The sequence below is a fragment of the Sinocyclocheilus grahami genome, unplaced genomic scaffold (genome assembly GCF_001515645.1).
Source record: "Sinocyclocheilus grahami isolate Dianchi unplaced genomic scaffold, SAMN03320097.WGS_v1.1 scaffold482.1, whole genome shotgun sequence".
In the NCBI taxonomy this organism is placed as follows: domain Eukaryota; kingdom Metazoa; phylum Chordata; class Actinopteri; order Cypriniformes; family Cyprinidae; genus Sinocyclocheilus; species Sinocyclocheilus grahami.
The window spans coordinates 585,535-600,391 of NW_015505661.1; the positions used below are offsets into that span (position 1 = coordinate 585,535).

At 37.0% G+C, this 14,857-nt stretch overlaps 1 protein-coding gene across 2 annotated transcripts in view; it reads right to left on the reverse strand.

Moving 5' to 3' along the window:
• Window positions 1-4,848: 4,848 nt before the first annotated feature.
• Window positions 4,849-14,857, reverse strand: part of LOC107553837 (solute carrier family 23 member 2) — a 24,567-nt gene continuing 14,558 nt past the window's right edge. For both annotated transcript variants that reach the window (XM_016236154.1, XM_016236153.1), the window contains 10 exons: window positions 11,823-11,911; window positions 11,675-11,742; window positions 10,119-10,300; window positions 9,613-9,733; window positions 8,244-8,400; window positions 7,680-7,827; window positions 7,479-7,584; window positions 6,059-6,326; window positions 5,864-5,959; window positions 4,849-5,128 (listed from right to left, as the gene is read on the reverse strand). In XM_016236154.1, the coding sequence (XP_016091640.1) occupies window positions 4,884-5,128; window positions 5,864-5,959; window positions 6,059-6,326; window positions 7,479-7,584; window positions 7,680-7,827; window positions 8,244-8,400; window positions 9,613-9,733; window positions 10,119-10,300; window positions 11,675-11,742; window positions 11,823-11,911 (1,480 nt within the window). In that variant the 3' untranslated portion in view covers window positions 4,849-4,883. The remainder of the gene's footprint in view (window positions 5,129-5,863; window positions 5,960-6,058; window positions 6,327-7,478; window positions 7,585-7,679; window positions 7,828-8,243; window positions 8,401-9,612; window positions 9,734-10,118; window positions 10,301-11,674; window positions 11,743-11,822; window positions 11,912-14,857) is intronic.

A 14,857-nucleotide genomic window follows, 5' to 3' on the forward strand; every position in this document is an offset into this window, starting at 1 on the left:
ACATATGCGTTCAGCGGGGAATCCCCAAAACAATAGCCCGCTGAGGTGAATTAAAGCACAGTTTCTCCCGGTAACATTCGGGCCTAAAATGTACAAAAAGGCACAAACAACTCTAAAAAGAGTTATTTTACACAGTTGTGAACTATAAATAAACGTAACGTACACATTCATTTAGAATATGTGAACACTTTTACATGGCTGCTGTAAAAAAAAAAAAAATTTTTTTTTTTAAAGTCACATGACCAGATGTGTTTAAATTCAGTTTGTCTCTCTGAAAGATGATGGCAATGTATTAAAAGCCTTAAAGCTAGGGTTGGGTATCGATTCAGATGTCCCGATTCGATTCGACTCTGATTCGCAAGCCCTCGACTCGATCAGATTCGATTCTCGATTTTTTTTTTCAGTGAATATGGTTTCAATACAAATGCTAGTGATGTTTCTAAAAAAAACAAACAGTAAACATCGGTTTACATATGGTAAATAAATAAAAAGAAATTAAGAGCCACAGAACTTTATTTTAAACATTCTTTTTTTTGTACAAGGTCCTATTTTTTAAACAATAATAGGGCCCTATAAATTGTTTTTATTAATTTATCTGGTACCAGAAAGATCGATTCATGGATTTTTTTTATATAGGCTATTTGATGAGAAACACATTCGCATAGCTTTTATAACCTTTCTTAAAATGTAATAACCTACTAAAAATGATCATGATTATGTTCACATGGCATAATAATAACATGATCTTAAAAATGTATTGGTAAACGTTAAGATTAATATTGTAGATGCTGTAAAAGGTGTTAATTGTTAGTTCGTGTAACTAATGAACTAATGTTAACAAATGAAACCTTATTCTAAAGTGTAACCGTCTAGTGGACAAGTACAAACAACACATTTTGAATAAGACTGATTCACGTTATAAAATTGTAAAAATAACAAGTATGGTTACATTAAATCAGATTATATATAGGCAGTTCAATGAGTGAGAACACATTTGCTCTCTCGGTGGAACATTTGGGTAAGTGACACTCTGAGGGTGAGGATTAGATCATCATGGGTCGTCACGGGTCAGAAAATGAGCAAATCTGAGCTGGGAAAGACTGACATTATACAAATGTATGTCCTCATTTGTCACAAAAACACACACACGATGGGAGAAATCAGAGGTGAAGAACTGGCATGTGTAACCCGATATATCTAATGAGTTTACCAGCGCAGACAGAAAAGAGTCCAACATTTGAATGTCATTTAATATAGCAACTAGACCGTAATTCTGAAAAAGAGCCTTTCATGCCTACCATTCATTTAAAATGTGAAAGTTTTTTTCCCCTCATCCACTTAACTGTCTGATTCTGAAAACAGTCAAGAATGCAGGAATAGACAACTTGATGTAAATTGATTTGTCTGAATGATCATCATTATAATTATTTATAAAATGTTTAATAATAATACTTAAGCAATAATAAAATAATAAGTAACAATACTATTTTGTTGCAAGGAACCTTGATGCACACACAAACAGAGACAAAAGACGTTAAGATTTGCTCAGAAACATCTTATTAAATGTCTTTAGGAACATGGAATAAAACAATTTCTGCGGTTTCTACATACAGGAGCGGCAATGGCTGGTCCAAGAATATAGCACATTCTGCACTCAATATATATATTCATATATTTATAATAGTCTCAATGCATTGCACTTTCTAAATTTGTACTAATTTTAACATGAACAGGAAGTAATGTTAGAAAAATACAATATGAAAACATCCAAGTTAACAAATATATTCAATCAAACTACAGATAAAAACAAAAAAGAGAATTTTTCACTCAAATAAAAATGTAACAAATTGGTGCGCTTTGCAGCATGATGATTTAAGATAAGCATTTTTTCCAACATCTTCTTTTGTCAGTAAAAACACAAAATGCACAAAAAAAAAATTATAATAAAACATTAAAAACATATTACAATTCAGAGACACTAAGTATATTCTTCAGATATACCCTCTTCAAAATAACTGAAGGGTTGTTTTTCTTTCATGCCACCATGTTATTAAGACCCATCACAACCTGGAAATCTCAGCGGATACTGAGATTTAGCACAAGTGTGTGTTTCCAAAACGTTCTCGTATTAAAAACCATATTTAGCGTCAATAAATGTTTAAGTGTTAATGACCAAAGACCCGTTAAAAATCCTTTTGAAATCACTATTTGCTATATATTTGGACAAATATTTATTCATGTCACTGCCATATAAACGACTGAAATGACAAATAAACACCACAGGATGTGAAAGGTCTTCATAAGATGTCATATTCCGTTTCAAATAACATTTCAATAAACTATTTAAGGAAAAACGTTTAGGAGATGAGGACTGACTCCCCTGCAAGCACTATCGGTGTGAACGGGATGGGATTTAGAGGCAAACGTCACACACTTTCTCAGATGCATTTACTTTGGATTCACAGACAATCATTATACCACACCTCAGAGTGCTGAATGTTTTATAACACGATTATTTTAGGAACAAAAAGTGCTATAGTAATGGATTCTTTGCAACATAAGTTTTGAACTGTAGATCTTATTCTACTCAATTACTGCAGCACTCTGTTCTAAGTGCTCAAGTAAATTAGTATTGCCTTGTATACATACAGCACTCACATCTGGCTTTTAGGTCCCAAATACTGTCACCTCAACATTCTCAAACACATTAGCGATGTATTCTTTCCTGCTATAATGCACAGAACGTTTTGAAAAATGTGTACATAAGGCTGAAAACAAAGTAACAGTTGTAACATTGTTACCAAGTGAAATGGTCCTTGCATAATTAGGGGTTTCTGTTAAAAACAAATACAAAACAAGTCAAAGAAACCAACATCCGGCTGTATCACAGGTCAGCTAGAAATAGAGAAAGAGAGAGAGATAAACACCTCAAACATGTTAGTTGGAATGACTCGCAGAGGGAGCACCAGTAAATATCAAGACTGTGGTAACATAAAACTGCAATTTCTCTTTGCACCATGCGGACAGCATATCAAATCAAACCTTAAGAGAGCAGAACTGCACCTCCCATTTCCTGCTTACAGGCAGCAAAGGATTTGCACAAAGATAGTAGATGTAGTACATATAAATAAATAAATTACAAGTCAACAAAAGAAACTCGGAATCTGACGTGGATACAGTGAGAGCTTCAAATAAAGATACAACCATCAGATGGAGCTCTAAGTGAGATTATCACAGAGGTGAAAGCACAACTGCACACTATTAAATCAGGAAGGCCAATGAAGTCTCCATTCCATGACATGATCAGAAATTGGTTTCAATGCTGCACCACAAACTGATAGTGTACATTTAAAAATGCTTTGTGTTGTACATGTTGTTACTGTAAAGATTATAGAATGTCTGTAAACCAAAAATGAGAACTAATAGTTCCAATTAAATACTAATGATTAGTAATTGATTGTGATAATGCAGTATAACAGGATTTGTACAGTTGGAGAGCCTGTCAATAAATGCCCACTAAATGCCGCCCATCCTCTCTGTGTCCAAAAACAAACCACATCTGCAGTGCTTGTGGGAATCTACATTATAAACCACATTCACTTGAACAGCAGTGAGGAAGTGCCACCTATATCACAGAAGACATACCAAAAATGTGGAGCCTCAATAGATTTGGACCAAAAGAAAAACGTCATCCTCATGCCTTTCGGTGGGGCTGCCTGAGTGCAACCATTCTCAAGTTTTTCCCTTCCAGTCTTCCTTCTTTTGCAAACCATGCACTGAAATACATTGGTTTTTCGTATCAATTTACCTACTGCATAGCTATCCGCCTCCAAAACACGCTACAATTTCAAGGTGTCATTTAATAAGAAACGCTTCTTTCGATATGAGCTATTAATCAGAATAGCAGCTAACTAACGACATAAACGAGATGACTAAAACATTAATTTGTATGACTGAATTTTCCTTAAATTGAAGGCATTGGGACTTCAACTTTTCATTTCAATTTAAGTACTTACGGATTTGGAAGCAAGACTCGGACACCGAAAGCTAAATTAGGAACAAGCAAACTACATTTTGTGCGTTAACCCAAGCAGTGCAATTCAAACGTAAAGCACAATAACCTTGCATCACTAAGTAAACCTTTAACGATCCTCTCGCTTTGACGGGATCCGGAACTGCGCCATGCATAAAGCGAGATTGAGCGTGTTTGTGTTTATTGTGAATATGTGTGATAGTGGCACACATCATTAGTACGTCATTTAAATTCAAACACATCCAATTATCTACACACGGATGCAGACGGAGCAAGCTAAATTAGGAACAAGCAAACTACATTTTGTGCGTTAACCCAAGCAGTGCAATTCAAACGTAAAGCACAATAACCTTGCATCACTAAGTAAACCTTTAACGATCCTCTCGCTTTGACGGGATCCGGAACTGCGCCATGCATAAAGCGAGATTGAACGTGTTTGTGTTTATTGTGAATATGTGTGATAGTGGCACACATCATTAGTACGTCATTTAAATTCAAACACATCCAATTATCTACACACGGATGCAGACGGAGAAGTGCAGGACAAAAAAAAGGAACACTGATTTTGGAAATTCGGAAAGTGATTTTTCCATCTACTAGTCTCTGTTTTCACGTTCTCCCACACAGAGAGAGATGAACGAGTACAACCTGCATTGCATCCACTCGCTGTTGTCATGGAGACACCTTCAGTTGCTGCGCTGTCAAAGTTTTAAGAGGCTGTATTAACAGCTAGGAACCAATTTTAGTGTTGATGACAAACTCGATCAAAAAGGATACAGAGTTTTTAAAGGATTGTAGGATGAAAAGAGTTTATAGCTCTGGGTGGAATGGAAAGCATGCTGGTGCTAAACTATACCCCACTTTCTCCCAGTTCTGGCTTTGTTGGCATGTCGTCCTCTCTTCTGTTATGGCAGCCGTGGCTGAGGACGCTCCATTGGTAGCCAGCGAAAGTGGGGCTGATTGGGAGGTACTGGAAAATGCGATGGCGCCGCAGGAAGTCCATACCAAACGGAAGGTCGTAAGACTCCATTCTGTCTCGTTTAGATACGCCGTTTCCACGATTCATCTTACAGATGCCCCTTTCCTCCGGGGTGCCTGGAATAGATTAGAAAGAGTTAATGAGAGGAAAGCAGGGAATGCACTGAAAATGAAGTAAAACAAGATCAACGAAAGTTTATAATGTTTTATAAATATTTTCAATTAGAGTTGCACAATTAATTGAAAATAAAACTGAAATTGCGATATGGCTTAGTGTGATTATCAAATCGCAAAGGCTTTGATTTAATTAAATTATATGCAGCATAGCGCAGCACTGTGTTGATTTACACATGAGCAGCTTATGAGCTGGGGTTTTCAGTTTCTCGGAGAGGCTTGGTTCTCTAGAAACGCGATCTCTGCATCTGCTTAGGTCGCTTGTAACACACATTTGAAAACGCAGCACATGCCACACATCTTCCCACACTTGAAATGAGAAGCACTAATAAACCAGCGGTAGTCAACAGAAGTTTTAAGAGCTTCCCCTGCGGTTTTCCGCCAACAATGTTTTACTTCAAATGTAATTAGTAGTATTAGTAGTATAGTCATATTAATATAGAATCATTTTTTGCCAAATTGTGCAGCCCTATAATTTATATAGTGCTATAGATTCTTAATGTTATAATGTCAACATCAAATGGTGATTGAAAACTGCCTGAAAAAAATGCCTGTATCATTCCTAGGTTATTACTACATTTACCAGCATTTTGTTAATTAAAAAATTAGAAATGTGACATGAACTTTCACCAAAGATTGAAGAGAGTTGTATGAGTGCATTATGAGATTTGCACCTACCAGGAATAGTATTATCCAGCACAAACGCCACTGAACCTCCTACAAACATGGCAGTCGTAAGCAGAACGTTCAGCACCTGATCGATCTGCACTATACCTACAAAAGAAGAAAAGAATATGGTTCCACACTGGTCCCTCAAGAAGCAATCATCATTCCCAATGTGGTGAGTTTACAAACACGTGTTTGTGTATCTACCAGTGACTAGAGGGTTTCCTTTGAGATAGCTGGGTAGGACCAGGCCAAAGAAGATGGAGAAGCCAAGGACAAACAGATTGCGGGACGAGTTGAGATCCACAAATTGCAGGTTGGAAAGGCCAACAGCAGTGATCATGCCGAACAGAGTGCAGAACAGCGCTCCCAGAACTGGGTCCGGCAATGATGCAAAGAGAGCGCTGAATTTACCCACCATTCCTAGAAGTAGCATCAGTGCTGCCCCATACTGAATTACCCGCCTGCTGCCCACCTACACAGAGAGAAAAAAAACGACCAATCAGAGAACGCTATTAAATGCTGTGATTCTCTTCATGTACTTTTTTTATGCATTATCATTAGGAATCAAAAGCAATGGATGTCAATGGATTATGCCATGGTTAAAGATTCTCAATAAAATCAGGTCTCAAAGATTTTCTGTGCAGTTTATTGTGACTGATCTACTAAATTACACCGCAATATACAGTGAGATAAACTGAAATATACACTGATTTGAAAGTGTTTGGTCAGTTTTTGAAGTCTCTTATGCTCAGCAGGGCTGCATTTTTTGATCAAAAATACAGTAAAAAAATAATATTGTGACATTATTATCATTTAAAACAACTCTTTTTTTTTATTGTAATATATTTTCAAATGTAATGTATTCCTGTGATGGTAAAGCTGAATTTTCAGTATCATTACTCCAGTCTTAAGTGTCACATGATCCTTCAGAAATCATTCTAATTTGTAGCTCGAGAAACCCTTCTTATTAGTATCAACAGTCGGGCTGCCTAATATTTTTGGGGATTCTCTGATAAATAGAAAATATTTCTATTTCAAGGAAATGCTGTTCTCTTGAACTTTCTAACATTATAAATGTCTGTCACTTTTGATTAAATTGAATGCATCCTTGCAGAATAAAAGCATTAATGTCTTGCAAAGCAGCAAAAATCTTACTGAGCCCAAACTTTTGATGTAATTGTGATATTAAGGTTTTTTCCCCCCCAAAATTTCTGCAGTAAATGTGTCAGGATAAATTGTAACTATGGAACTGTAAAACAAAGTATTCAAATCAAAGTAGCAGCCTCATGAGTAGCAGTTGCATGTGTAATAAATAAATAGTTCCTCTGGGAGTACATAGCCAGCCAGAGCTTATTTTAATGATGCTCACAGGAAACTCAAGAGCTGCTCTCTTCCGTATTGAAGGTCTTTAGGGTGCTAATGATCCACTGCAGTCACTGAAGGCCAGTCTAACACATGCTGCTACTGTATGTGCCACATGCACTGCTCTCTGTGAGTGCTTTTAACAGCCAGCTCTTTGAAGCCAAGCACTGTACAACCAGTTTATGAGTCAATATGGCATTTCTTCATTGTAAGCGACTACACAAACAAAATATCACAGAGGCCAAATAGGAAAATATCCTACTTTGGTGATGCCCAGCACTCCAATATTTGGGCTAGAAGATGTGGAGCCATTTCCTGTCCCAAAGATGCCATCGAGAACACAGGAAAGACCCTCCATGAAGATCCCTCTGAGAAAAAGAGATTCCAATTAGCGCCTCAGGATACCAAACATGATAGATCTCTTATCAGTTTTGATATGTGCAATTGTGTCCTTGTATTGTACCTGTTAATAGCATGTACAGGTGGAGGCGGGGCACAGGAGAGACGGGCACAGGCGTAATAGTCTCCAATGGACTCTATAATACTGGCAACCACAGCACTCATCATTCCAATCACCCCTGCTGCTGTCACTGTGGGCAACCCCCACTGGACTAAAACAAAGCATTATGGGTAATCTTATCAGGTTTAGCATACAGAAATTCCTTCCCCATAAAGGTTTATTGAATACTTTGGTGGGTCAAAAAAAATCCTCCCTACTTCAGTGCGTCAAAAACACTCTTAAGTTAAGCTTATTACTTCTAATATAAATGTAAACTATAATACTTTTCATTTAATTGCAATTAACAAATAGGTCTCCTAAAACATTACCTTCAGTTCACACTTAAAGGTATATTATACTCATAATAAGTACTGTAAAAGTATGCTAAAGTGTACTTGGTTTTCACAAAGGTTGGCCTAAAGAGGTACAGAAACATGTGCAGTTCACTAAGTTTGGGAAAATACCAAAACACACACACACACACACACACACACACACACACACGTAACACTCAAAACCAACACTCACAGGGGTAGGGTATCTTAAACCAGGGGGCGGCTGCCAGGATGCCCTGTCGGGCGTCCGTTCGGGCGTAGAACCCATATTTGTCCTTCTCAGGAGGAAACACGTCAGTCACCGTGAAGATGAAACACAGAAACCATGACACAAGGATCGCCATGATGATCTACAGAGAGACAGAAAGAGAGATAAACCCAGTTACTTAAAAGAAACTCTTCTCATGCTAAATTCTGATCAATAACCCAGACTGCTGAACACAAAGCCAGACATGTTATCCAACCTCCTTCACTAGCCTTCAAACAAGCAGACAACACTGCAAGCTGAAACTCCCTCACGATTCATCATCAAGGATCAATCTGTGTATTTTGGCTTGCCTCTATCTGCCTCCCACACTCATTTTCATTGCCATGTCATTGTCTGCTGTGCTTCCATTTAAAAACACAGGCCAAAAAGACCTCATCTCTGAAACAGCATGATAATTACGGCTGTCATCAGAGCTAACGGCAGATTACGAGCTGTGCCAAGACTCTGAAAATGCCAGCTCACGCTGCTGGGAGCTAGAGACACCAGACTGCTAATGATCATGATAATTCCTTAATGAGAATGTGGATCATTTTGGAATGAAAAACGCAACACACTGATTATTGAGATATGGAACAACACGTGTCCAACAACTTTACCTGCTGATAGATTTAAAAAGCAACATTTGCAATTTGAAATTGATCACAGATTATCACTTGAATGTAAAAAAAAAACAACAAAACCAGAAATGATCATATTCTGATTTTAGCTGCTATGAGGTTCTGTTTTTTTATTAATGATTTTTATCACAACAATGGCAACAAAATAAGCAAGTAAGCAAAAAAGTAAATAATTAAATATTTTTAATGGAATGGCACTGAGAAAAACTAAAATAATAAAATAAAATAATAAATATTCTTATTTCGTCTCCTATGCAACTAGTGTGTTTTATTTAATTTTTTTTAAAGTTTGGCAACAACAACATATGCAAGCAAGTAAATATATGTTTGAATGGAATGGCATATATGCCTATATACTATATTTATACTACATTTACTATACTTAAAGATGCAGTCTGTAACTTTTGCCACTTTGGAGGTCAATAAACAGAACTGCACGCATCTTGCGGAAGAACACTGGTATTGGAACGCAGGTACTGGGCTACTCCGCAGTCTAAAATAGTCAGGATATAAATACTTATCATAGGTGTACCGTAGTGATTCATGATAAGCCAAAAACACGATTTGGAAAATGGATTCATGATGTACTCGCTTATTATATACATTTGAGGTATTTTCCCTAATTTCCTGAATGAAATGAACAGACGAGTTTGTCTTGGATTAATTTGGAAACTCACTGGGAACATCTTGAACAGCTGCAGGCGGTAAGACGTCCAACCTTTCTTGGATTTGTAAATGGGGAGCGGCAACTGGATGTTACGTGCATACTGAGAGAACAGCAGCACCAGGAATATGGTTCTGTTTAAAAGAGGGGAGAGAGTTTACATTTTGGCTCCACAGAGCTACAGATCGGTTATATACACAAACGTGTGTGTGTGTGTGTGTGTGTGTGTGTGTGTGTAATAAGTGGATGTGAGGAATGAGTGCTCAGACTAATTTCATAGAGTTCAGGAAAGGGTGTATTCTCCACTGACGTCTTCATGACACACGCAAACAGTTTCCAGTCTTAACAAGAACACGCATGATAGATGTTAAATTTAACTAAAGTGTATATTTCTCAGCTAGGTATATATACCATAAAGTCTTGGCTACTAAAAAATCAGAGACAGACAAGTTATATATACACAAGTGTGTGTGTGTGTGTGTGTGTGTGTGTGTGTGTGAGAGAGAGAACTGCACTCACAGCATGGCGATGCCCCAGTGTTTGCCTGCCCTCTCTCCAGCCGCCTGGAAGCCCGAGAGCCCAATGAGAGTGACAGTAGGGGTAATGGTGAGCGGGCCGATGTACTTCAACAGGATACCTGGCAAACCCAAGGCCCCTATGATCACCTCTATTAGAGACGAGACTATTATAGCACCCTGGATCTACAGAAACAAAGAGAGAGGGAGAAAGAAATTGTGCTTAAATCTGATCACATATATAGACTAAACAAAAAGACGAATAAGGAGGGATCTGCAAAAAACAAAAAACAAAACAAAAAACTAAGCAGTTAAAGGTTAAAAGTGATCAAAGGTTGAAAAGTGTCATTGACAAAGGCCTCCAGACAGCGTAATGCTCCATTTAATCAAATTTGGCTCAAGTTGCTTTGTCTTCAGTTTAGGCAAAAGTCTCTTAAAAGACAGATAAAGGGATAGTTCATCCAAAAATGAAAATGTATAATTTATTCACTCTACTGTTGTTCCAAACCCACTTTAGGCACATTAGACTTTGGCTAATCTTCAAAACACAAATTAAGATATTATAGTAGTTCCTCCACTGAAAGTCCAGGTAACTGAATTTTCATGTCACACACAGTGAGCGTGTGCAATCTATAGTTATTATTGCTTCAATTTGTACATAATAGTTGTTACATTTTTAAACAAAGTTACATATTCAATATTATAATTTAATTACACATTTTTCTTTCTTTCTGCTGTATCTGGTTTTCACTTGTCTTTACAGTATATTCACTCTGAACATAAATCTGCCCCCAGTTGTTTTTCCATTGATTTTAGTGCACTAAATACACATTGTTATTTGTATGACATTAAAAGACATGCTAAAACTCACGTAAAACTATTTGAATCAACATTTAAATTAGCTCATGTTACCGCGGTCACATTTTAAGATTTTTAACTATAAAAATGATACAAAAAAGTATTTATGTATTTGATACATTGCAATATAAAATTTTAATGTAAAGATGATTTGTTAACTACCCTTTGAAAGATGAAGCTCACGATTATGGTAAGGGTCGTTACATTTCCGAAGAGTGCTTGTGGTGTTCTGCCAATCACAATGCACTGGGTCAGCTGGCCAATCAGAGCAGACTGCGCTTGTCGGAAGGAGGGACTTTGTAGAAAACGAAGCGTTTGAGAGAGGCGGGGCATAGAGGACCTACAATAATGTACAGTATTTGAAAAATAATGTGTTTTTTGAACATTAAAGCATGTCAACATATTCTGTTACACCAAATACACAAAATAATGATCTTTAAAAAAGCATCATATGACCCCTTTAAGGTTTGCAGTGTTAGTGGTTCTATAGATGTTTTTTTATGCCAATGCAGAGCCCTTTCTGTGATCTCATTTAGGGTCACACAGATCCATGGGCCAAACCTGTTATAACCAATCTGCCTTAACTTGTCACCTCATTTTATTTCATTAGTTTCACACCATCACTTCCTTGATCAATTTTACATTAATGTTCCTCATTAAATTCATCTGATCTCATCTCTTTCATTCTTTGTTTTAACACACCTCTCGTATCCTGGGGTACCAGATGTCTTCTGTGTGTGGCAGCTCTGTGGCATTTATTAAAGGAAAAGCTGCAGAGAAACAGGACAATCAGGTTAGCGCTTTTAAGCGTGACTGAGAGGGGACATGAGCGTGTGTGTGTGACATGTACCTGTTGCGTTACATTTCCACTTATCCAGTGAAAGGATGGCTCTTGCAGGGGCGAGAAAAGCAAAAGCACTAGCCTGGAACAATGGAAGCCTGGAGGCAAAACACACAAAAACACAATCATTCACAAGAACAGTTTGTACTGACACACCCACAACACTCTTGCTCCTTGGAAACATATATGTGTGGCTGAGGAGAAAAGACAGGTAATAGTCACCAAGAGGAGCTCTAAACCAATAAATAAATAAATAATCAATCAATCAATCAAATTACATTGAAGTGTATGTTTATTTCTAATTTATATTTTTGTTTTAACAATTTTTTATATTTTTTGTATTGATGTAAATGTAAAAAAGTGAATTAGTACAAATAAATATCATAATTTTTGTTTATTATTATTTTTCTGTCATTTAATATAATTATACAGTAATATAGTTGGATATAATGCAACATTTATATTTGGCCTTAACCCCTCAATCAACTAATTTTAGCCCTTCATATTAAAAAGTTTGGGCACTTCTGCTCTAACCACTAGATGTCTCTACACACTACTCGTATGATCACTGATGTGGACTCTTAAGTCTGTTAGTAAAGACTGGTGCTACATGAATAATAATGAAAAATAATAATTACAAAAAGACCATTGATTTTGAAATTGATTATCTTTGCTTAAGAACACTTGATGCTAATTTGCAGAGCAACAAAGAGGGGAGGAGGGTCATCATGAACCAGCAATGACAATGAACACAGTAACATCAAAAGAACCATATTTTACAAAAAAGAACACAGATTATATTTAAAAGGTTTGCCTTATGGGTGTTCAGATAAAGGTCAAAACATCAGTTCTTTATCCCCCGTTCAGTGGAAAAATTGTTCAGGTAGATGTAACGGGTATCAGGTCATTCATTTCTGTTTTCCATTAGTATAACTGATATAGTAATATAGTTTTTGGTGATCATCAAATATGCACACAAGCATGCATTAAGGAAAGCTCACATACAGTGACTCAGCACAAAGGTCTAACTCCACTCTTATCTTCTTCTCGTTTCCTCTTTTTTCTTTTTTTGGGCACTCACTCAGGTTTCCCTGGAGACAGCATGTGCCACGAGCAAGTGACGTCAAAACGGAGGGATCACAGACATCAGACGGCCCTCTTATACAAGTGGCCACAAAAGAACATTGAGTGCCAAACACAGAACAGGCAACGGCTAAATGTCTTTATTACATGAACAGCCTGAAGGATCAGACCTCCACAGATACTCAGTCTCCTGCAATCTACTCCACATAAGACATCACTGCCACTTGCTTCCCTATTGGGGGTTTTGCGTCATATAAAACTATGTCACGACATTAATTGCATTAATTCACAGTGCAGCAGCAAAACATTAACAGTGGAAACTTACGGAGGAAATAACAGTTTCCGGAGTTGCTGTGATTGATGTTTTATATGTTTGTATGCGCATAAACAAACCCAAGGACTGTAGATAAGACATTGACGCAATAGTTATTTTATAAGAGACCAGCATGTACGTGTTTGTTTTATCGAATGCACTTGATCCTTATTCAAAGCAGAGGTGAGGCAACTGAGGGTAATGGTTTGCAAATTGTTAAAAAAAATGATGCTGAAAATGCTCCAGTCTCCAGTGTCACATGATCCTTCAGAAATCATTCTAACATGCTGATTGACTCTTTAAGAAAAATTTCTTCATTGATGTTGATAACATTTGTGCTTCTAAATATTTTTGTGGAACCACAATACAGTATTTTAGAATTCTTAGATGAATAGAAAGTTCAAAAGGACAGCATTTATTTTAACAAATGTATTTGCTTGTGTCATTTTTATACAATTTAATGCATCATTGTTGAAAAAAATTATTATAATTTTTTTTTAAACAGTTTCAGAAATTAACATACATATACATAATAAATACCAAAATACTTACTGGCTAATATCATAGATATTTGTTACAATTTATTTATAAGTAGCATGAGATACTGGATATGACAGTGAATTTAAAACTAAAATGACTGATTTGTAGTTTAAGGTTTTTCAGTTTCAGGTCTCCACCTCTGATTTAAATCTTACAGAGTGTCCCGGACACAGTGCACTGTCTGAATTGGAGCACTATAAAAGAGCTGAAGGCCTTCATTACTGAGTGATTAAAAACATGAATCACAAGCACAAAGATCCACCGATGACCACAGCTAAAACTGAACTGACCCACTTCTCCAGACCTTGTTACACGAACAACTGACAGATTTTGTTCCAACAAAAGCAGCTCTTACACCACAAGAAAGCTGTCATGTTCTCTTCCACTTTCCAATTCTTTTTTTCTCTTTCATAATAAAATGCGGTCAGCCTTGTGTGTCTAAGAGGGTTGAGCGTCATTAAAACAGAGAAATGTTTTCAAAGAAATCTCAAGGCTAATGGTCCTCCACATCAGGAAAGTGGCCTTCAAAATATGTAATTGGAGAATGTAGATAAAAGCACCATGAATACAAGTGCCTGTGTCTTGCAGCCAGTGGAAGAAAACTTGGGAACGCCCTTCCTCTTCACTGAACTGAGAGAAATATTTTAATCGACACTAAATCTAGGTTAGTAGGTTACTTTCAGCAAGAGGAAGGAGAAAGACAGGGAAAAGGAAAAAAATAAACATTAAAGGTCCCATATTGTCAAAACTGAAATCTCCTGGCTTTTTTCATGATAACTGAGGTCTAGGGGCTATTTAACTACCATATAAGTTTCAAAACAGTCAGTCCACAGTAAAATGCACACAGTCTGCTTAAAGTAGCTGTGATTTTTCATGAACCGTTGTGACTTCCGTAAAAAGTTGATGTCAGAACTACACAGTCACAGCCTTCAGTCACCACCCCGAGCAAATTTCTAATTTGAGGTTGTATCACGTCGATTCTGGCACCCAACATCACAACAAGATGATATTTTAAGCTCCTTATGTAGCCAAATCTGCGCTGGTTTGAATGGGCCGCCACCAGTTTCCCCTTTGTTTTGCTGCCTCCAGCTAGCGCTGTGACGTCGGC